This window comes from Rhinatrema bivittatum, chromosome 15 (assembly GCF_901001135.1).
Source record: "Rhinatrema bivittatum chromosome 15, aRhiBiv1.1, whole genome shotgun sequence".
Lineage (NCBI taxonomy): Eukaryota > Metazoa > Chordata > Amphibia > Gymnophiona > Rhinatrematidae > Rhinatrema > Rhinatrema bivittatum.
Window position 1 is genome coordinate 158080 of NC_042629.1, and position 22241 is coordinate 180320.

Below are 22241 nucleotides of genomic sequence, written 5' to 3' on the forward strand. Positions count from 1 at the left end.
TACAAGAAGGAGAATTAATTGCAGTTACATGGTTCTTGGACCACCTGCTGGAACACCATTATCCATTGGTCCCTGTCACTATTTACACGGACTTGCACTACGTTTTTTCTTCCGTACACTAACACCGTCACAAATGGAAGAAGAGAAGGATGACGACAAGTACAGGCACCTCTCTCAATAGTATACAGATATGGCAGAAACTGTTTACATCTCTTGAAGAATTTGGTGGCAGCGGAGAACATGTTGCGACTACATGGGTCAAAGGTCACCAGAAGCCATCATCATTATGGGAAGCGTTGGGAAATTACCTAGTTGACATGGAACTCCAAGGTCTTAAACAGCATCAACAAGACAATATGCCCAACCCCTATCGCATCATGGTAACTACATGTTCTAAAGCAAGAGTTGAAGCACAAGCTACGCACCCTCATGGTCCACTTTGGGAGGATGAGGAAACACCCTTGTGGTATCCAGAAGATGTACCCTCTCCCCTGCAAACTGCTTATCAATTCCAGCAAGAAGCAACTGGTGCTGAAATTGACAAATGGATACGTGCTGGGGCAATGCCTATCAGTCACCCCAGTGAAGATTGTTTCCTGTATACCCATCCATCTGGAAAGCCTTGTTTATCCTTAGCAGCGATCAGACACATTGCCTCCAGTTTACATTTGCCAGCTCATAGGCCAGCCACACAGCTCATGCAAGACTTATTGTCCGCATATATGCCATGAGACCGTACAAATGTATCATATTTGTACAGGTAACATTCCACGAAGAGGGCCCCTTATTAATCCTGGACATATTCCCTGACCGCAAAGTCCAGGCATGGAATGACACTGCGATTTTACGGACATGGGAAGCAGAGAGCTCCGCCATCGTTTCCTTTTGGTTTGCGTTGATAGGTACTCACATTGGATAGAGGCTTTTCCCTGCAGAAGCAAGAGTAGTGATGCGATGGCAAAAGCGTTGTGCCAAGAAATTATACCGTCCATGGGTTTCCACATCGCATAGTCACTGACAACGGCACCCATTTTGCCAACAAGCTGGTGGACACCATCATACAATTACTGGGATGCCACCATCGTAGAGTGGCTATTTATAGACCTCAGAGTAACGGTCTTGTGGAACGATACAATGGTTTATTGAAGACACGACTACAGTTACTGATGGAACAAACTGAGGATTCATGGTTAGATTTTCTACCATGGGCATTGTTGTATTTGCGAAACGCACCTCTGTCCGAATTACGCTTATCACCATTCCAATTTCAGACAGGTAGGATTATGCCTTGGGTAACTCCTAGTTCGGCTATGATGGACCTTCTCCCCATATATTGGAAAAATCTATGTGCTACTCTGACCTACATGCATTCTTTTGCAGGAACCCCAGATGATCAACGAAACGATCTCGATCGTCTTCCATCAGTAAAAGTGGGGGACCTTGTGTGGCGAAAGAATTACACGTATAAGAGTTGGAAAGATCCTGTGTACGTAGGACCATTCCCGGTCTCTGCTACTACCTCGACAGCTGTCAAGCTAGGACAAGTCACGGTGTGGACTCATCTAAGAGACATCCACCCGCAGCCACAACTTACTGACCTCGAACTTGACACAGACTCTGAAGAACAGTTGCCCCCTCCTGACGATTTGGACTGAGACAAAGACAAACTTAAAACGCCGGAATGTTCTACCAACCCCTGTTCTCTCTTTTGATTCCTGGATGTGTGTATTCTGGTTCTGTTTATCATTCTTACCCTCCCTCAGCCTGTTCCTATATTTCCAATTTGGTATTCATGTTCTGTAACCAGTAATAATGGTTTGCTGTTCCTATATGTGGTCCATTTGGATGGGCCTGTTCCTACTGTCTATGTACAATACTGACCCTGATTGTGCAGCATGCATCACCATAACGATAGACGGCATAACCAAAACTTCCACCCTATTGTACAAGTCCCAATACGAATGTGAGGGATTATCACTCCACACGATTACAGCGTATGTACAGCTGGAAATACAATTACTTGCTTTGACCCCACTGAAAAGCCTGTCCAGCAATGGATACAAGTCCATAAAGGAGATACTCTTCAGGGTTTATTTATGGCATCAGCCCCTTTGTCCCCTACTGACGAGCCGGTATCCTTTATTTTTTAAGTTTGTACCCTGCCCGCGTCTTGGGATACGTCCTATAGATGTGGCAACGATTTGGCCTGGCACCATACCTACATGCACAACCACAAGTATGTATGCCCTAAAAAATGGCCATACACTGGTTTTCCTACTTCTCACTGTGCCAAAAGTAAGGCTGACTCTTATTGTGCCTATTGGGATTGCGTGGCCTTCACCACATGGCATACTACTTATAAATTTGCTTCCTTAACGCTAGTACCGAGCCTGTCAAACTGTGCCTTAAATACCTGTAACAAGGTTAATTTTACCCTTTTCAACCCATCTGAATTCCTCCATAAATGGGGTAACATTTTCGGTATCCGAATTTATGCCACAAGAACAGACCCTGGAGGGCTCTTCTATATTCAGAAGGTTACTACTCGTAACAGTCCGTTAGATCATTCTGCTATTTTTAAAGAGTTTTACCAATATGTCCAAGAACCTTTTCCTGTGTCCCCTATCACCCGAAACCTTTTCATTGACCTTGCCAATGCTATTACCACCTCTCTAAATGTTTCTAATTGCTATGTTTGTGGGGGAACCAATATGGGAGATAACTGGCCTTGGGAAGCGAAAGAATGGGATTGGAAAACACCCTATAACGTCTCCAGTGTTCAGTTACCACCCAGATATGGGAGAGCACAATGGGTATTAGCCTACCCCATCGTTGCAGCATGGTGCATTCATAGATCATATACAGCACTACATACTATAGCTATGGGTAACTCCTCTTGCTTGTCGCAATCTTCCCTTACCCATACTGCGAAAGCTCACATAATTATTTCTCATTGGCCTAATTCTTCTGTAACCCCGAACTTTACTGGTTGGGAAATTGAACCTTTCCGTTCCCTAAGAAATGGACTAACTCCCCAGAGCTGGTATGCTCCAAATGGCCTATACTGGATATGTGGTATCTAGCACATACTTCCCTACCTAAAGGATGGTTTGGCACCTGTACTATGGGCACCATTCGCCCCTCATTCTTCTTGATTCCCCTAAAGATGGGTCAATAACTAGGGATGCCCCTGTACAGTACTTATTCAGAATGACGCAAAAGAGAGCTTAAGATAGGTAATTGGAAAGATGACGAATGGCCCCAGAACGAATTATAGCGTATTACAATCCAGCCTCCTGGGCTCAGGATGGCTCTTGGAGTTATAGAACTCCAATTTACATGTTAAATCGTATTATAAGATTACAAGCTGTTGTTGAAATAATTACTAATGAAACTGCTAAAGCGCTGAGAATACTAGCTGCACAACAAAAGGGTTTCCGGAATGCCATTTATCAGAATCGTCTAGCGTTAGATTACATATTAGCTTCAGAAGGAGGTCTATGTGGAAAATTCAATCTCAGTAACTGCTGCCTACAAATCAACGACAACGGTGAATAAATCACCCAAAACATGGTGTCTCTTGCACATGTGCCCGTACAAACTTGGAAAGGACTGGATGTCACTGATCCTTTTGGATCCCTTGGATCATGGTTCTCGAGATTAGGCTCAGGTTTGAAAATTCTAACTGGCTCAGTATGTACCATTGCCTTACTAGGACTAGGACTCAGTGTCTGTTTGTGTTTTACCCTGCCTCTGCATCTGCCTATGAAGATGTCAAGATTGAGTGTCTGAAATGTTGGTAACCCAAACGAGTGCACAAATTATGTTGATCAAGCTGAGGACTTTGAATTTACTGCTGTGGATTCCAATAATACTGATGTATAGCTTCCCCACCGAAAATGAGGTCCATCTGGGAAAAAATGAGCACAGTGGTACGAGGATGGGTAAGTCAGCCACTAAGGAATAGCCTTGGTAAGGCAGGACAACCTAATACAGGCGATGTGCGACGCAGACAGATGTGAAGGGTTCCTAGCGAAACCCTTCAAGGGGGGGAATGTATGATAGGCAATATAATGGAAGTTGCTAGAAGGTACAAGAATGTGAAGAGAATACCGGAATTGCAAACAAAACTTAAAAAACAGACAAAGGAATGGATGCCAGCTTCTGTGCATGTCACAACTACGTGAGGATCAGTGTTAAAATCCCTAGTAACAAGCAGGTACATGTGTGAAAAATTTTCTAATTGGTCAGAGATAGGGATGGGTATACGCAGACACCTGCTGATTGGCTGAAGGAAAACCCTTATAACGTTGTGCACAGACGTTAGAGACATGGGGGTAGAGACTGAGCTTGCATGCACCGCTTGATTGTGACTCTCACTGCTCCTAAAGAACCACGCCTTTCTTTACAATAAATTTCTTAGACTGACTCTTAGAGCTGGTCTTTACTAGTCTTTCTTTACCGAGGTTTTAAAACACTTTCATCAAAACACACTTTTAATATTGTGAGTTATCTTATACCCACATCTTTGCTTGCTTCTTTTATGTTCGTTACCTGTTAAACTTCTGTGTCAGTTCAGGACTGTGGGTCTGACATTTAAAATGCTTGCAGAGCTCTGCCCTCTCTCTCCTATTTGATTAGTCCTTTACTAGCCATCGTGTAACATTTATTCCTTCCACCGTTTGCTATTGCTGTCAGTCCCCCCGCATCCACTTTCTCTTTCTTTCTCTTAGTAGACGTTTATCACTAGAACAAATTAAGTAAGCCAAATGACAACACAAATCTCAAAACCCATTTTACTGTCTTTCATATAATTCCTATCCATCCTCACTTTGTATCATTGCTCATACACTATACAGTTTTGTGATATGCCTTAGAATAAGGAACCATATAAATGCCAATAGCAATGGATAAGCTTTTGTTATTTGGCTTCCAAGTTTTAAGTAAGTTTTAACAGTGGGGATAAACCCAGACTGACTGGCTCAACCCTACCTCTGATGACCTAGCACTAGTTGGAAACCCTGGTCTTGCTCATGGAAAACTCAGAAATTAAAGAAAAGGAGAATACATTACCTCACGCTGCATCAGCAATCTCCAGTTTTACCTTAATTAGGAATTGAATTTTTAAGATGGCAATAAATGAAGTCTGCTTTTCAACATAATCCCTCATTCTGCTAAGGGCCAGGTGATCTGTCACAACAAATTCCTTTTCAGTAGGGAACATACTAAAAGCAGTTCTAATTCAGAAAGCTGGCTCTGCCTCCTCCAGCCCTGTCATGGTTGGTTGTTTCTAAACAGTAGAAAAAAAGAAATGTGGCAAATTAAACGTACATAGAATATAGGCTTATGCAGAATACAATATCAATCTGATGACTGAGTGAGTTAATTTTTCTCAGGCCATGAAAAATAATGGCTAGGTTATTTTTACATTATTTTATTTAATGGTCATCTCACCTTACCCAATGCACTCTAGGGAAGTAACAAACAAATACTAATACAACAACATGAAAAAGAAAATGTTAATAGTATAAACAATAATCCAAATTCAAATCTGCAGCATATTCTAACTCCCCACTTTCCCAGCAGCATACCTCCCCTTTCATGTAAATGCGTCACTAAAAAGCCAGGCCTTCACTGTTTACCTAATAATCTTCTAAATCCTTAAATCAAAAGGCAAATGGCCCAGCAGAAGAAGAAAACGTCTGTATAGGGACCTATGTATACAGATTTTATTTTGGCTGGGCCTTTGTGTTTATTACAAAGAACTAAAATCTTTACCCGAAATGATGTGGCATTTTTTTTTTGCACTAGCTCCTGTTTCTGTTCTTGTAATAAACACTGATAAATTTCCTGAAAAAAATAAAAACTGTAAATGAAGTAAGTATGGGATATAAAAGCAAGTTTGCTTACCGTAAACGGTGTTTCCGTAGATAGCAGGATGAATTAGCCATGCTGTCATGGGAACTGTCTATCAAGGCCCGGGAGGTGGAGTTTCCTTAAGCAGAGATAAAGCTTTGCTTCCTCTGCGGCTACACATGTGTTCCCGCCACAGGAAAGTAATAGATTCTCCTCAGTCTGTAATTAAGCTTAGGCGTAGCCATAGAAGAAAAAAGGTTGACTAACAGGGAGGAGGGTGGGTCAGCATAGCTAATTCATCCTGCTATCTTTGGAAACACCGTTTACGGTAAGCAAACTTGCTTTTTCCCATCGATAGCAGGGCTGAATTAGCCATGCTGTCATGGGAGTTCAAAGCTCCCGATCACGCTATCTTACTTGAGTCATTCTTGTGCGTGATCAGACACTCCTCAACACTCATTATTTCCCTCTCCCTAGTACAGTGTCCCCCCGCCCCCCTACACACCCTCCCTCCCTCACCACCCCATCCTTTTTATGGCTTCCTGATATTCAGTCACCACCTCTCCTTCCCATCGCCACCACCTGCCCCCTTGTACAGTTCCTACCCCACCCCGCCTCCCCTATGCGCTTCATCCCCCACCCCGCGCTACCCCCCACTCTGTCGCCTCTTGTATATAATTAATTTATGTCCAACCTGGTTAACCACATGTAATCTCATTTAATAACTGTGGCGCCCGTTGGCTCTACAGTAAAGTTGTCACCTTTTAACTTCCTATCCTTCCTCCATCTATCATTGTAATTTCCTTTCTCAGTTGTCTGTAAACCGACATGATGTTTTTTTTTTACGAATGCCGGTATATAAAAGTTATAAATAATAATAATAATAATAATAAATAATAAATAATAAGTGGTAGTCGACCCCTTGTTTCATTGTGTAATTCTTCTGTCCTCTTTTTTTTTTTAAGAGGATAAGGACTGTAGTACAGCTCGACCTAACTTTGCATCAGTTATTGATTGTTGGTCTAAGCAATAATGAGAAGTGAATGTGTGAAGAGATGACCACGTAGCCACTTTGCAGATGTATACTGGTGGAACATGGCGGAGATGTGCTATGGATGTTGCCATAGCTCTAACTTGATGAGCGTTTGGAAAAGAAGGTAGATTTAGATTTTGTTTGTCATAACAAAATTTTATACATTGCGCTATCCAGCTAGATACCCCGCCAATATCCGACGCTTGTCAGGTGGAGACAAGATCTAGCACCAAGAGAACACTTTCACTAAGGACAGGCCATGGACAGTTCACAAAGTTCTGCCCCCCATGTTAAATTTTCCTATACTGTGTTCCTTCACATCAAGCGTATCAAACGTAAGTGTGTCCTGCTCATTTCACTTCTCTCGATCAACGTACCTTACAGTATCTGCATTTCATAACCTATGTTATCTAAATGCCTACCTACCATGTTCAACTGCTTTTAGTTTGTTATATTGCATTAATGTCACGGTAGGGCTCCGGTCAGGAGTTGAGAACACCACTAACAGGGGTGTCTCTGGATGGAGAGAGGCAGGGTTGCAGACGAGTCCAGATGCTGGCTGGTGCAGGCAGGAATGAATGAACCCTATGGGCAAGTGGGAAGGTGGAATAGGCAAATGGAGTTTCACACTGACTGGGGATACCTAATATCAGATGCATGAAGGTAAGGGTGAACTTAAGTACTGATACTGCATGGAGGTATGTATGAATGTGAATGCAGGTACAGGTGTACAGGAAACTGGAACTGGGTGCTGGTAAGGATGAATTCAGGAAGCGTGCAGGTAAGAGTGATAATGGCTGGATGTATAAGTGACCGAGAAGAGAAAACAAGACTGACAGAGAACGGTACAGACAAACCAGGACAGCACTGACAATGAACATAAAACACATAGGTCCGAAGGCAGCAGAGCAGGGCAAAGGGCCCGTAGGCCACACACACACCCTGTAAGCAGAGGGCCCGTAGGCCACACACACACCCTGTAGGCAGAGGGCCCGTAGGCCACACACACACCCTGTAGGCAGAGGGCCCGTAGGCCACACAGACACACAGAAGGCAGAGGGCCCGTAGGCCACACACACACACAGAAGGCAGAGGGCCCGTAGGCCACACACACACAGAAGGCAGAGGGCCCGTAGGCCCACACACACACACAGAAGGCAGAGGGCCCGTAGGCCACACACACACACAGAGCAAGGCGAGTCAGGTCAGAAGGCCCGTAGGCCAAACACAGCAAGCAAGGCAATACAGAACAGGACAGAAGGCCCGAAGGCCAAACACCGCAAGCAAGGCAATACAGAACAGGACAGAAGGCCCGAAGGCCAAACACAGGAGGCTAGAGCAGGGAGCCCAAGTGAGCTCGATGCTGAAGCGCCGATGGTACTGCTAGACAGGGTTATAAAGACAAGAGTGGTGTATAGAGTAGACAGGAAGGAAGGAGTGGGCCAGCCAGAAGGACATGCTCGAGGAGGACCTCTAGTGGTGAGGCGGCTACAAAGCAGGCATAGCCGTAACAATTAAGCTATTCACCTGCATCACTCTTATCAATTGCTTTCAGCTGTTAAATTGCATCTCATATACTCCATCTGCACTACTCCGACCAAGTGCAATAATTTGTTTAAGTTGCTTCAATCTGTTCATTTGCATTACAGTGCATGCATCTGCATTAACCTGCTACAATTGCTGTAAAACTGTTTAATTGCATTCTGTGCCCGCATTTCACAATTTGTCCTTCTATCCAATACACCTCTACTAGCACCTCACCCAATAATGCCCCCACACGCTTACCTCTGTCCCCCCTTTTACCCACTCGGACGCCCCTCAAAACTATCCCTCCCCCCCTACAGCCACCACAACACTCAAAAAAGGCGTCTGACCTCCATTCCCATATCCCCCACCTCCCACGCCCTCACCATCTCCCTCATTTCTCTTCTACTCATTAACGCCCAATCCCTAAAACAAAAAACACACCTTATCCACGATATTCTAACTGACTCCAAACCAGAAATCTTTGCAGTAACTGAAACCTGGTTCAAACCCTGCGACACCCCCTCATTAACCAACTACCTTCGGAAACTTATGACATTTTCTCCATCCCCCGAAAAAAGAAAAGAGGAGGGGGCCTACTCCTCATAGCCAAAAAAGAATTCAAGCTCACCTCACAAACCTGCAATATTCCCAACCAGTATGAAGTAGGCCTTTTCAAATCGCAATCCCTACAAATCTGCCTTATATATACCCCCCCTGGTCTACTAGAAAAAGACCCCTCCCCCCTCATCGAATTCCTCACCATCTCCCTCTCTCCCGACATCCCCACGATACTCCTTGGCGACTTTAACCTGCATGTCGACTCCACCCCACAGTCCCCCACATGCAAAGCCTTCATCTCATCCTTAGACGCAATGGGCCTTACCCAACTTATCCACTCCCCAACCCACAAAGCTGGTCATACCCTTGACCTCATTTTCACCAACTCACTCATCAACATCATCCACTCCCCCACATGCCTCCCTGTCCCCTGGTCCGACCACTCCATCATCAACACAACTCTCTCTCTACAAACCCCTCCCATCTCCTCTCCTCCCCAACCTAAATCCTTCCAATTTCGTAAAACCTGCCCTATAGATACCCTGGCCACGGCTTGCTCAAACATCCCAAACCACATTGACCTGGCGACAGCAGATAGTGCTATATCCTCCTGGACAGAAACCACCCAGAAAATCGCCGACAACTTATGCCCAATCATTCAAAAAACAATCACACAAACCAAATCATCTAAAAAACCCTGGTATACCCAGACACTCAAAACCCAAAAAATCCAGCTTAGAGCAGCAGAAAGACACTGGCGCAAACATCCCACCACTGCCACAAAAACCATCTATTACCAACTCATGCATACATATAGAAACGCCATTCAGACAACAAAAAAGGAATACTATGCCAAGAAAATTCACCACCTCCAATTCAACCCACAGGCACTATTTACCCTAGTCTCGAATCTTACCAAATCTAACGTGTCTACACCCCAAGTCCCCTCCACACAGACCCGATGCAATGAAATTGCCCTCTTCTTTAAGAACAAAATATCTAACATCACCGCCAAGTTTACCCCCAACACCAAAAATTCCCCTAACACTAATAGTATAACCCCCCCCACCCCACACACACCCAACATCCTCTCTTCCTTTGAACCCTCATCAACACTAGAAATAGAAAACATCTTAAAAAAGATGAGACCCTCCTCCCACCCTTCAGAAACCATCCCTACTAAACTACTATTCGCTATTCCCAAAACAATAGCCACCTCCCTCTCCAAAATCGTGAACTGCTCCCTCGAACACGGCCTGGTACCTAACTCCCTGAAACAAGCTGTGGTCAAACCCATCCTAAAAAAACCCTCCCTTGACCCATCCAACCTCCGTCCCATCTCCAATCTCCCTTTCCTCTCCAAAATCATTGAGAAACTAGTTAACTCCCGTCTCTCTGACCACCTAGAACAATCCAACATACTCCCACCAACACAATATGGTTTCCGAAAACACCTCAGTACAGAATCCCTACTCCTCTCCCTTACAGATACCATCATCAAAGGAATGGATGCCGGTAACTCCTATCTTATTGCCATGCTAGATATTTCCGCCGCATTCGATACCGTAAATCATAACATCCTCATCAACACCCTCACCAGTATAGGAATCTCAGGTACTGCTCTTTCCTGGATAAAGTCCTTCCTCCAAAACCGCACTTACACAGTCCTCACCGACAACTTCACATCCCCCCCTGTTAACCTCGACTGTGGCGTCCCCCAAGGATCCTCCCTCTCCTCCACCCTATTTAACATTTACATGCTCCCCCTCACAAACCTCCTCTCCAACCTTGGCATTACACACTTCATCTACGCAGATGATGTGCAAATCCTCATTCCCTTCACAAACACTGTACTCACTGCTCTCCATAAATGGAACACCATTCTCGCCTCCATTAACCAACTCCTCACCGACATGCACCTAGCCCTTAACCCGCAAAAAACTGAACTCCTCCTCATCTCCTCTAGACATGCACCCAGACCCTGTCCCTCCACTCTCCAGCCTCCTAACTTTCTCTCAGACACAAGAAATCTGGGTGTTATACTTGACAACCAACTAACCTTCAAGCCATATATCAAATCTATCCTTGGCAGCTGCTATTTCAAACTCCAAACCCTCAAAAAACTCAAACCCCTTCTCTACTTCCACGATTTCCGCACAGTACTCCAATCCCTAATTTTTTCAAAAATAGATTACTGTAACGCACTCCTACTTGGACTCCCTGCCACCCACATCAGACCTCTCCAACTCCTTCAAAACGCTACTGCACGCATCCTCACCAATGTCAACAAGAAAGATCACATCACCCCCACCCTCATTAATCTCCATTGGCTTCCCATCCACTCATGAATCATATACAAGACCCTTACCCTCATCCACAAAAGTATTACTAACGAACATTACAACTGGCTAAACCCACCTTTCATCCCTCGTACCTCCACAAGACCTACCCGCTCCTCCCTCCGTGGAACTCTTATTCCTCCCTCCATAAAATCCACAAGACTCATCTCCACCACTAATAGGGCCCTTTCCCTCGCAGGCCCATCCCTGTGGAACTCTATGCCTCTCGATCTACGTACCGAAACCTCCACACCCACCTTCAAAAAGAAACTCAAAACCTGGCTCTTTCCTCCCAAGCATACCCCCAATCATCATCGTCACCCACCAACACCCTAACCCAACTTCCATCTTGTACCAACACCCCCACCACAGGACCTACACCCTCCCCCTCGAAACAACCGCAAACCCCACATGTAACATCCTGCACATAATAACTTCTCACTTAGTAGAACCCGCACACATCCTCTCACCTCATCCACTGTTGTTTATGCGCTTATTCAATACTTGTATAAAACCTTTGTACATATCACTTGCCCATTGATTCCCTGTACATTTTTTTTTCTTTTTTTTTTTCCTTATGTATCTGTTTTTCACCCTCCCCCTGCCCCCTCCTCTGTCTCGATCACCCCCACCCCTCCCTCCCCTAGTTATTTAGTTATTACTCCGTTACTACGTTTATGTTACACACTGTTCCTTGTAAAGGCTTTTGCCTATATATATTTTGGTTGTAAGTTATCTGTAAACCGGCACGATGTGCAAACGGTTGTCGGTATATAAAACTAAATAAATAAAATAAATAAATAAATAAATGTGCTATGGATGTTGCCATAGCTCTAACTTGATGAGCATTTGGAAAAGAAGGTAGATTTAGATTTTGTTTGTCATAACAAAATTTTATACATTGCGCTATCCAGCTAGATATGGTTCGTTTGGTTATCGGAATTCCTGGTGCGTTAGGGTTAAAGGAAACAAAAAGTTGAGCAGCACGGGGAGCAGACTGTGTTCTGTCTTTGTAGTACCCTAGTGCACGTTTGCAGTCAAGCGTGTGGAGCATAAGCTCTCTGTCGTTTGAATGAGGCTTGGGAAAGAATGTTGTAATTCTATAGTTTGATTTAAATGGAATTGCGATACTACCTTTGGAAGGAAAGTTGGATGAGTTCAAAGAACTGCTTTTTGGTGGAAAAATTGCAGATATGGAGCATAGTGAACTAAGGCTTGCAATTCACTGACTCTTCTTGCATGTTGGTGTTTGAGGTAGTTGTGGGTGGATCCTTGGGCCGGTGGCAGATGACCACGCCCCCGGGGGAAGATCCTGAGAGGGACCACCGGTCAAGCTCAGAGTATGGAGACAGACACACACTAGTTCTTTTATTAAACAGTATATTGAACCACCAGAGGTGGCAGTAGTGAGCTGGAAGTGCCCAGCAGGGCTGTAGTCCCTCAGATACTGGAACAGCGATCCTGGATAACTGAGCTGTAGAGAAACTGAATATAGTGAGTAGGCAGAGTATGCAGAGTTCAGGAACAGAACCTTGATGGTAACACACACACAAGTCTCACTTAAAGGGCTTAGTTTTAGCCCTTTAATTATTTCACCTGTTTTACCCTACGTCTTTTTCTGATTGGCTCTTTTTGAATTCATATGTAGACTTAAAAACATCAGTCTAAAGATGGCGGGTCCTTTGGTTTGCCACATAGATGGTCGATTCTCCAACTCTGTAAGCCTTTATTATTTGAACTGTTTGTTTTGGATGTCGGCGTTTTGGCACTAAATGGGGCAGATTTTAAGAGCCCTGATCGCGTAAATCCGGGTGGATTTACGCGAGCAGGGCCTTGCGCGCCGGTGCGCCTATGTTCCATAGGCCTACCGGCGCGCGCAGAGCCCCGGGACTCGCGTAAGTCCCGGGGTTTTTCGAGGGGGGCGTGGCCGATCGGCGCGGCGTTTGGGGGGCGGGCCCGGGGGGCGTGGTTTCGGCCCGGGGCGGTCCGGGGGCGTGGCCGCGCCCTCCGGAACCGCCCCCAGGTCGCGTCTCGGCGCGCTAGCGGCCTGCTGGCGCGTGGGGATTTACTTCTCCCTCCGGGAGGCGTAAATCCCCCGACAAAGGTAGGGGGGGGGGTTTAGATAGGGCCGGGGGGGGGGTGGGTTAGATAGAGGAAGGGAGGGGAAGGTGAGGGGAGGGCGAAAGCGAGTTCCCTCCGAGGCCGCTCCGATATCGGAGCGGCCTTAGAGGGAATGGCGGCAGGCTGCGCGGCGTGCGCCGGCTACACAAAATCGGCAGCCTTGCGCGCGCCGATCCAGGATTTTAGTGGCTACGTGCGTATCTACTAAAATCCAGCGTACTTTTGTTTGCGCCTGATGCGCCAACAAAAGTACGCGAAGGCGCGCTTTTTAAAAATCTACCCCAATATGTTCTTATTCCAACTTTCAGTGTTTAAAGCCCCTGAGGAAGAAGCCTTCAAAACACCAGTGGTGTCAGGCGTTCAGCAGAGCAGAGCTGACGAGCTCTGGGCTCTAGCTTATGTCTTTGGAAAAGATAAATTTTCTATTCCACAAAAAGTTTTATCATTAAGTTGGAGTTGATGTTATATACTTTCAATGGTTTAAAAACTTAACAAAAAATCTTCAAAAAAAAGTTTGTTTTCCTTAAGAGAACAGCAGTTTGAAACGTAATTGAAAAGGGCTACCCCGTCATTAAAACTGGATGAGCAGTCACACTTGTAATAAGTGTACAATAGTTAAAATGCTGTGGCAGCGAATGTGTACAAAAGCTCATATATGAGCTGATTCCATAAATTACGTTGAACTCCATGGATCCGGCACAACTCAGTGCTTTGCAGACCATACCGGGCCTGGCCCAGCGCATTGTGGAACAGCAAGACGCCTTGGAGAAACTTACTTCAGCGTTTCATCAGCTACACACACAGAAGATTCAAGGCACAGCTTCCAACCAAGAAGGTCAGTTACAGGAGGTAACTTTAAAAACTGCTGTACCACTGGCGGCTCCTATCCGCTTTTCCGGTGAAAATCAGAAGGCCCGGGGCTTCTTAAACCAGTGCTGCATGCACTTTGCCTTACGGCCATCTTTATTTCCAACGGCTCTTTCCAAGACCACCTACATCCTTTCATACCTGGATGGTAGGGCCTTGTCTTGGGCATCTACCTTGTGGGAGCACAAGGACCCCATTTTGCAGGACACAGAAGGATTTATGGACTTGTTTAAATCCATTTTCAACGACCCTGCTCGTACTGCCGTAGCTGGTTCTTCTTTGGTGGAATTGAAGCAAAGCAGCAGATCATTGGCTGAATTTGCCATAGAGTTCAAAACTCTTGCGGCAGAACTTCGCTGGGACCCCAAATGTCTCAAGACACTCTTTTGCAGAGACCTGGATACCCGTTTAAAAGACGAGCTGGCTGCTGGCAAAACACCTGACTCGCTGGACGAATTAATAGCCTTGGCCACTCGGATTGATCATCTGCTCCGGGACAAGGTGAAGGAACTCCGGCTCAAGGTGTTACCTGGGTTGAAACAGGCTAGTGCCATATCTGCACCTCGGATGGTTCCAGTAATTCCTGCTGTAGATAAAGATGAACCAATGCAACTTGGTCATGGACATTTTACTTCCAAAGAGAGAAGACTTTGGAAGAAGCGCGGTCTATGCATGTACTGCGGTCAGCCCGGCCATATTGTCGCTACATGCTCCATTCGTCCGGAAAATGGACGGGCCTAAGTCCTGCAAGAGGACTGTTCTTAGGCCATACCGCGCCCACTCCTCCGCTTTCTCTTCCAGTCTCTTGGACTCACGGACCGGTCATGGTTCAGACTCCTGCCCCGATGGACCCAGGGGCAGAAGGCAACTTCAATCTCAGATGTCTAGTAGAAGACGTGAGGAGTCCCTCCATCAAGCTGGAAGATCCACTACTGTGTCATCTTTTGAAGTGGTCTATGAACGTTCCCCAACACCGCCACTTCCACTCATACTCAGCAAAATTTCTTCCAAAAGATCCACCTGTCATCAATGCAGAAGACAACTTAGAATTCAAAGTCGAAGAGGATCTGGATGTTCGTATGAGGCAAGACTTTTGAATACCTTCTGAAGTGGAAGGTTTCGGCCCCAAAGAAGATTCTTGGGAGCCTCAGACCAATATTCTGGACAAAGAGATGCTTCGTCAGTTCCACCTCGCGCATCCTTCAAAAACTAAGCCTGGTACCCGAAGAGTTAATCGCCCTTTGAAGGGGGGGGTACTGTTGCGACATTCGCTGCCCGACATCTCCACTCCGCCCTCCTCACCTCCTTGGCGACTTCCACTTGCTGAAGTGGAAGGTTGGCTGCTGCGGTGTCATTCTGCCGTCTTCGGAGCAGCTCGACGCTGGAATCCACCATGTTTCACAAGGGCCTAAGGGCGCGCACGCGCGCGGCATGGCCCCGACTGATGTACCAGCAAGGCGCGAACCTCAGGGGCGTCCCTTTGAGATGACATCATCAGTACCCGATATATAAGGTCTTAGAAATCACTAACGAATCGAGTTAGCAAGAGGAAAGGACCAGTTTCGCACTCTCCTAGCTACTCTGCCTCCTCGGAATTACCAGGGGTACCCGCTCCTCGGGGGCCTCGCTCTCTCTTTGTTTTTCATGTCACAGTCAGGAACTGGCACTTGCTCCTCGAGGGCCCATGTTCCCAGACTGGTTGCTGAATACTTACTCTGCCTGGAAGTCATCACTGCCTACTACACCAGTGAGTTACCATCTCTCTCTCAGAGCTTTCCCTGGAACCAGGTACTCGCTCCTCGAGGGCCTAACTCATTCCAACACCTGGACTACTTCTAGAGAATATTGTGTGAGTGTTACCATCAAGGTTCTGTTCCTGAACTCTGCATACTTTGCCTACCCACTATATTCAGTTTCTCTACAGCTCAGTTATCCAGGATCACTGTTCCAGTACCTGAGGGACTACAGCCCTGCCGGGCACTTCTAGCTCACTACTGCCACCTCTGGTGGTTCAATATACTGTTTAATAAAAGAACTAGTGTGTGTCTGTCTCCATACTCTGAGCCTGACCGGTGGTCCCTCTCGGGATCTTCCCCCGGGGGCGTGGTCATCTGCCACCGGCCCAAGGATCCACCCACAATTACCTCAAACACCAACATTGCAGAAGTGACTTCTGTTAAGAATACCACTTTCCAAGTTAAGTATTTTATGTGAGCAGAGTCCATGGGTTCAAATGGTGGCAACATCAGTTGTTCTAAAATTATGTTCAGGGGGGAGACCGGGAAGGAGTGCAGCGAGAGGTTCCTGTGTGGCTGTCTGGAGGAGACCGGAGGCCTGTTGGGGCTGGAGAAACCCCTGAACGCCGACGAGGCAGGCCGAGGACACGCCCCCTGTGACATCATCAAGGCCGACGCCGGAGGCATAAAATTGCCTCCCTGAGATTCCTAACCTTGGGAGACCGGGAAGGATTGCAGCGCGAGGTTCCTGTGTGGCTGTCTGGAGGAGACCGGAGGCCTGTCGGGGCCGGAGAAACCCCGGAACGCCGACGAGGCAGGCCGAGGACACGCCCCCTGTGACATCATCAAGGCCGACGCCGGAGGAGGCTTAAAATCACCTCCCTGAGATTCCTACCTTGGGAGACCGGGAAGGAGTGCGGCGAGAGGTTCCTGTGTGGCTGTCTGGAGGAGACCGGAGGCCTGTCGGGGCCAGAGAAACCCCGGAACGCCGATGAGGCAGGCCGAGGACACGCCCCCTGGGACATCATCAAGGCGACGGCGGAGGAGGCATAAAATCGCCGCCCTACGGGGCGCAGCCGCCGCCGGTGCATCGCCGAAGCCACACACGCGGCTTTGCCCAGGAATATTGGACCTCTGTATCAGTGACCCACTACCCTCTTCATCTCCACCAGGGGATTTCATTAAGCAACGATCCACTCAGCTAAGTACCTCAAAAACTTTATTTTTTCTGAAGTTTTTCTTGTGATATGCCTCACTCTGTCCGCAAACGAAGGGCTAGAGAGAGGCCTATATTAGATCCATTAGCGAGTCCGGTGTTGGGCCCTATGGACGCCTACATCAGAAAGGGAGCTATAATACCAGGTGCTGCTTCACTTGAAGGAGTGCAGGAAGGCACAGCACCCCTTCGTGACTGGGAGATCTCACTATCCCCAGATCAGAGGTCCCCCCCTGAGAATCCTGCAGTGTTAAGAACTGTACCATCTAAGGACACTCTGGCACCAGTAAAAAATGGTGTCCATGATGTAGTTCTAGGGTCAACTATGGATCAAACTGCAGAGATGGCCATAAGGCTATTATTCCGGAGGGGGAGGTTATAGATGAGTTGCTGATGTCTCAGGAGAATATAATAAGTTGTCATGTTCCTGAAACTATTTCAATTGATAGACCATCTGAATTCTCTTTGGAAGTTATATGGGAAGCCTTGGTTGTGTTAAATAAAAATGTCACATTACAATTAAAACCTATAGTGAAAAATATAGAAATATTGGAAACCAAGATTAATAGAGTAATACTTAAGGATAAAGTGAGAGATCAGAAAATTGAGAAAAATGTTCGGGATTTAAAAAAAATATCCCTTCAAAATGAATCTACTAGATAAGGGAGCCCTGACCGACGTGCCGCAAATGCGCAGTAGAGAGCAGCTCTACCGCGCATGCGAGCATGTCGGTCAGAGCGTGCCTGTTAAAATTGGCGCTGGAGGAGCAGTAGCGGCGGCCCGAAGAGCTGGAGCGGCAGCGGCCCGAAGAGCAGGAGCGGCAGCGCCCCGAAGAGCTGGAGCGGCAGGAGCGGCGGCGGCCCGAAGAGCTGGAGCGGCAGGAGCGGTGGCGCCCCGAAGAGCAGGAGCGGCGGCGCCCCGAAGAGCTGGAGCGGCGGTGGCCCGAAGAGCTGGAGCGGCAGGAGCGGCGGTGCCCTGAAGAGCAGGAGCGGCGACGGCCCGAAGAGCAGGAGCGGCGGTGGCGTGCGCGCAAGGGGAGGGATGGACGGAAGGACCCACGGAAGGACCCCCCCAGAGATCTTCCGAGGGGGGAGAGGGGAGGGGGAGAGAGGAGTGACTGAGGGGAGAGGGGATGGGGGAGAGAGGAGTGACTGAGGGGAGGGGGAGAGAGGAGTGACTGAGGGGAGGAGGGAGGGAGGGGTGACTGAGGAGGGAGGAGTGACTGAGGGGAGGGGGGAGAGAGGAGTGACAGGGGGGGAGGGAGGGGGAGAGAGGAGTGACTGAGGGGAGGAGGGAGGGGGACGAGAGGAGTGACAGGGGAGGAGGTAGGGAGAGAGAGGAGTGACTGAGGGGAGGAGGGAGAGGGGAGGGAGGAGTGAACTGAGGGGAGGGAGGAGGTGACTGAGGGGAGGAGGGAGGGAGGAGTGACTGAGGGGGGAGAGAGGTGTGACTGAGGGGAGGGGGAGAGGAGTGACTGAGGGGAGGGGGAGAGAGGAGTGACTGAGGGGAGGGGGGAGAGAAAGGAGTGACTGAGTGGAGAGGGGAGGGAGGAGTGACTGAGGGGGAGGGAGGAGAGAGTGGGGGGAGGTGGGAGGGAGAATGAGGGGGAAGGAAATGAACCAAAAAAAATGTTAATGTAGCCCGTTATTACGGGCTTAACGGCTAGTTAATAATAAAAGAGAACCAATTTTTGACTAGGAAAATGGAAAACTTGGAAAATCAATTACGAAGCAAAAATTTAAGATTGATAAATTTTCCTAAGTCTCCAACTCTATCAGCAAAAGAAATGTGGAACAAATTTGCTTTAGAATTTCTTAAGATCCCACAACAAGCACTTCCTTCCTTAACTCAGATATATTATGTTCCAGCTTGGAAAATTGATTCCGAGAAGGAACAGGAATATCAGTCTGTAATACCATTGAATATCATTGAAATTCTGGAATCCACTAATGAAGAGATGGCTCAACCAGCCACTATGATAATTTCCTTTCTTTTAAATTCAGATAAAGAATGAGTTCAGAAGCTGTTCTTTACGAACATAAAAGAAATATTTTGCCAATTAGATGTTAGAATGTTTCCAGATGTTACAAAAGAAACACAAAGAGAAGAAAAGAATTTCTAAATTTAAAATCGAAATTACTTCAAATGGGTGCACTTTTTAAACTAAAATTCCCATGCAAATGTTGTATCACATTTAAGAAAGTAAAGTATTACTTTTTCCAACCGTCTCAATTAGTGAAATTTATTGCTACTGAACAGATTGAGTTAAATTTAGAGACAGAATAACAACTCTGTAATATAACGTAACCTCTCTGTATACCGAGGATGCAACCCTAGTGTGATCGTTTCTTACTTCTTGAATTTTATTGTAATGTAGATGCCTTAACAATTATTTCTGGTCTGTAATCCCCCATTATTGAGGACTTAGAAATATTTGGTTTTTGCATTAGATTTTCCTCATATACTAGTAGTATAATAGTAGTCATGATTGTTATGCAAACCATATATGTACTCCAAAATATGTTTGATGTATTTTGAAGAAAATTATGAGAAATAAAATAATTTAAAAAAAAAATTATGTTCAGGTTCCACGGAACTGGTGGTTTAACAATTGGTGGGCAAAGATGCATGAGGCCTCTGATGAAACGAGACACCATGGGGTGAGTGGATATAGGCTGATTTTGGTATGGCCTGTGGTAAGCCGCTATTGCACTAAGATGAACTCTGATTGAGGAAATCGCCAGGCCCGAAGCACATAACATATAAAGGTAGTCTATGAGTAGCTCCGGGGAAAAATCCAAGTGGGGGATTTTATTAGATGTGTACCACTTGGCATAGCATTTCCATCCGTAATTGCGCCTAGTTGATTGTTTTCTAGAATCTAACAACATTTGTTGGGCTGTTGCAGAAATGCCTTGTTCTTCTAATAGGACCCGTTCAATCTCCACGCTGTCAAGTGAAGAGAGGTGTGAAGTGGATGAAGAAGTGTACCTTGTTGCTGGATCATAAAATCTGGCCGATTTGGTAGACGGATCGGGTCTGTGATTGAAAGGTGAAGGAGATAACTGTACCATGGCTGTCTTCCACAGTCCCAGCTTCCAGAGGCCCCACACCCTTTGCAGTAGAGGAGGACCGGAAGGCTCATCTGCATACTGCTCCCCAGCATCCCTCGGGAGAGGGGTCCAGAGGTCACCGCAAGCGATCCAGGGATTGACTTCCACAGCCCCAGCTTCCAGAGGCCCCGCACCCTTTGCAGTAGAGGAGGACTGGAAGTGCGCGCTGTTAGGCGCGTGAATCTCAAACCCTTCCATTAACTGAGCGAAGAATAATTTAACGGTGGTTAAAGAGGATTGGTAAGTATAGCTTTCAGAAATTTTTGGGCTTGTAAAAGTTTGGTGAAAGGTGAAATTAAGGGATATTTTCTTTAGAGTTTCTGTGTGTCTGAGGTAATAAGAAAACCAGAGATAGTTAATTCTAGTGTCTGTCTTTCCCACCCAATAAACCAGTGATGGCCAACCTTTTGAGCTCAGTGTATCAAAATTCATAAAAAACCCGAGCATAACTCGGGCGGTGTGTCACTTCTAGAAAAATCCATAATTTTGTGATATTTGTAGCTCTAATTAATAACAAAGTTATAATTTTAATATATGTACTGTATTTATTAATAAAGCAAAACCAAATAATTCTTTACCTTACCTGCTTAGTGACATTTTTGTTGCTGAATTTCATTGGCTAAATCTTCAATTGAAGGTTGGTATTTCGTACACTTCAAGCCCAAGCAAGCGTTACAAACTTCATCTGTCAGTCTGTTTCTTTTATTGGCTCCCATTCATTTTCTCACACTCCCTCCCCATCCCCCAGGCATGCACACATTCATTCTCACACACACAGACCCCCAGGCAGGCACCCATGCATTCACACACATACACGCCCAGGCAGAGTCCCATTCATACACATGCACACACCCCTCTCTTTCTTTTGCCAGCAACCTCAGAACCTCTCTCATTCCTCTGCTGCCACTGTCACTGCTGCCACATGGCTATTGGGGAGGTGCCGATTCCTGCTACTGACACTGAAGTCCATTCTGCTGCCTCCTCTGTGCAGGCCCTGTGGGCTTCCACTTTCTCCATGCTGATCTCGTACATTGTGAGATCAGTAGAGAAAGTGCTATTCTTGCACATTCCCAAAGATTACATGTGCCAATCACTAAAAAGTAATCTATATTTTTTTTTTGCCTTTGCTGTCTGATCTTAGTTTTCTAATTGGTTGGTCACATGCTTTTTTCTTCCCACCTTCTCTTTCTTATTTTTTTTGCCAATTCCTTTTATATTGTCTTTTTTTCTGTTTCTTTTCTCTCCATCTTCTTCCCTCAGGGGAAGAAGATGGAGAGAATGAGTCAGGTTCTCATTCTCACATGCATTTCTTTCTCTCATACACACACAGGCTCTCACTGTCACATGCTCTCTCATACACACAGTTTCTCACTGGCACATGCTGTCTGACTTACACACCCAGGCTCTCTCTCACTCACACATGCTCAAGCACAGGCTCTCACTCTCACATGCTCTCTCTCATACAATCATTCATACACACATAGTCTCTCACTGGCACATGCTGTCTGACTCTCACACACACAGGCTCTCTCTCACTTCCACATGCTGTCTTGCTCAAGCACAGGCTCTCACTGTCACATGCTGTCTCTCATACAATCATTCATACACACACATAGTCTCTCACTGGCACATGCTGTCTGACTCTCACACACAGGCTCTCTCTCTCTCTCACATGCTGTCTTGCTCAAGCACATGCTGTCTCTGCAAACATTCAGTTCCTCACTCTCAAACACAATCTCTCAACTCATCTCATACACGCATACACACACACACACCCTCTACAGACCCTCAGCCTCTCTCTCACCTCTGGGCCTCCTCTTCGCGGGTTGCCGCAGGATGGGCCCTGCAGCGGTCCTGATCTTCTCGGGCCGCGGT

At 46.4% G+C, this 22241-nt stretch overlaps 1 protein-coding gene across 2 annotated transcripts in view; it reads right to left on the reverse strand.

The window, feature by feature from the left end:
• The window catches only part of RWDD2B (RWD domain containing 2B), a 137271-nt gene that overhangs the window by 92742 nt on the left and 22288 nt on the right, over positions 1-22241 (reverse strand). For both annotated transcript variants that reach the window (XM_029578723.1, XM_029578722.1), the window contains exon 2: positions 5105-5290. In XM_029578723.1, coding sequence (XP_029434583.1) covers positions 5105-5224 — 120 coding nt within the window. In that variant the 5' untranslated portion in view covers positions 5225-5290. The remainder of the gene's footprint in view (positions 1-5104; positions 5291-22241) is intronic.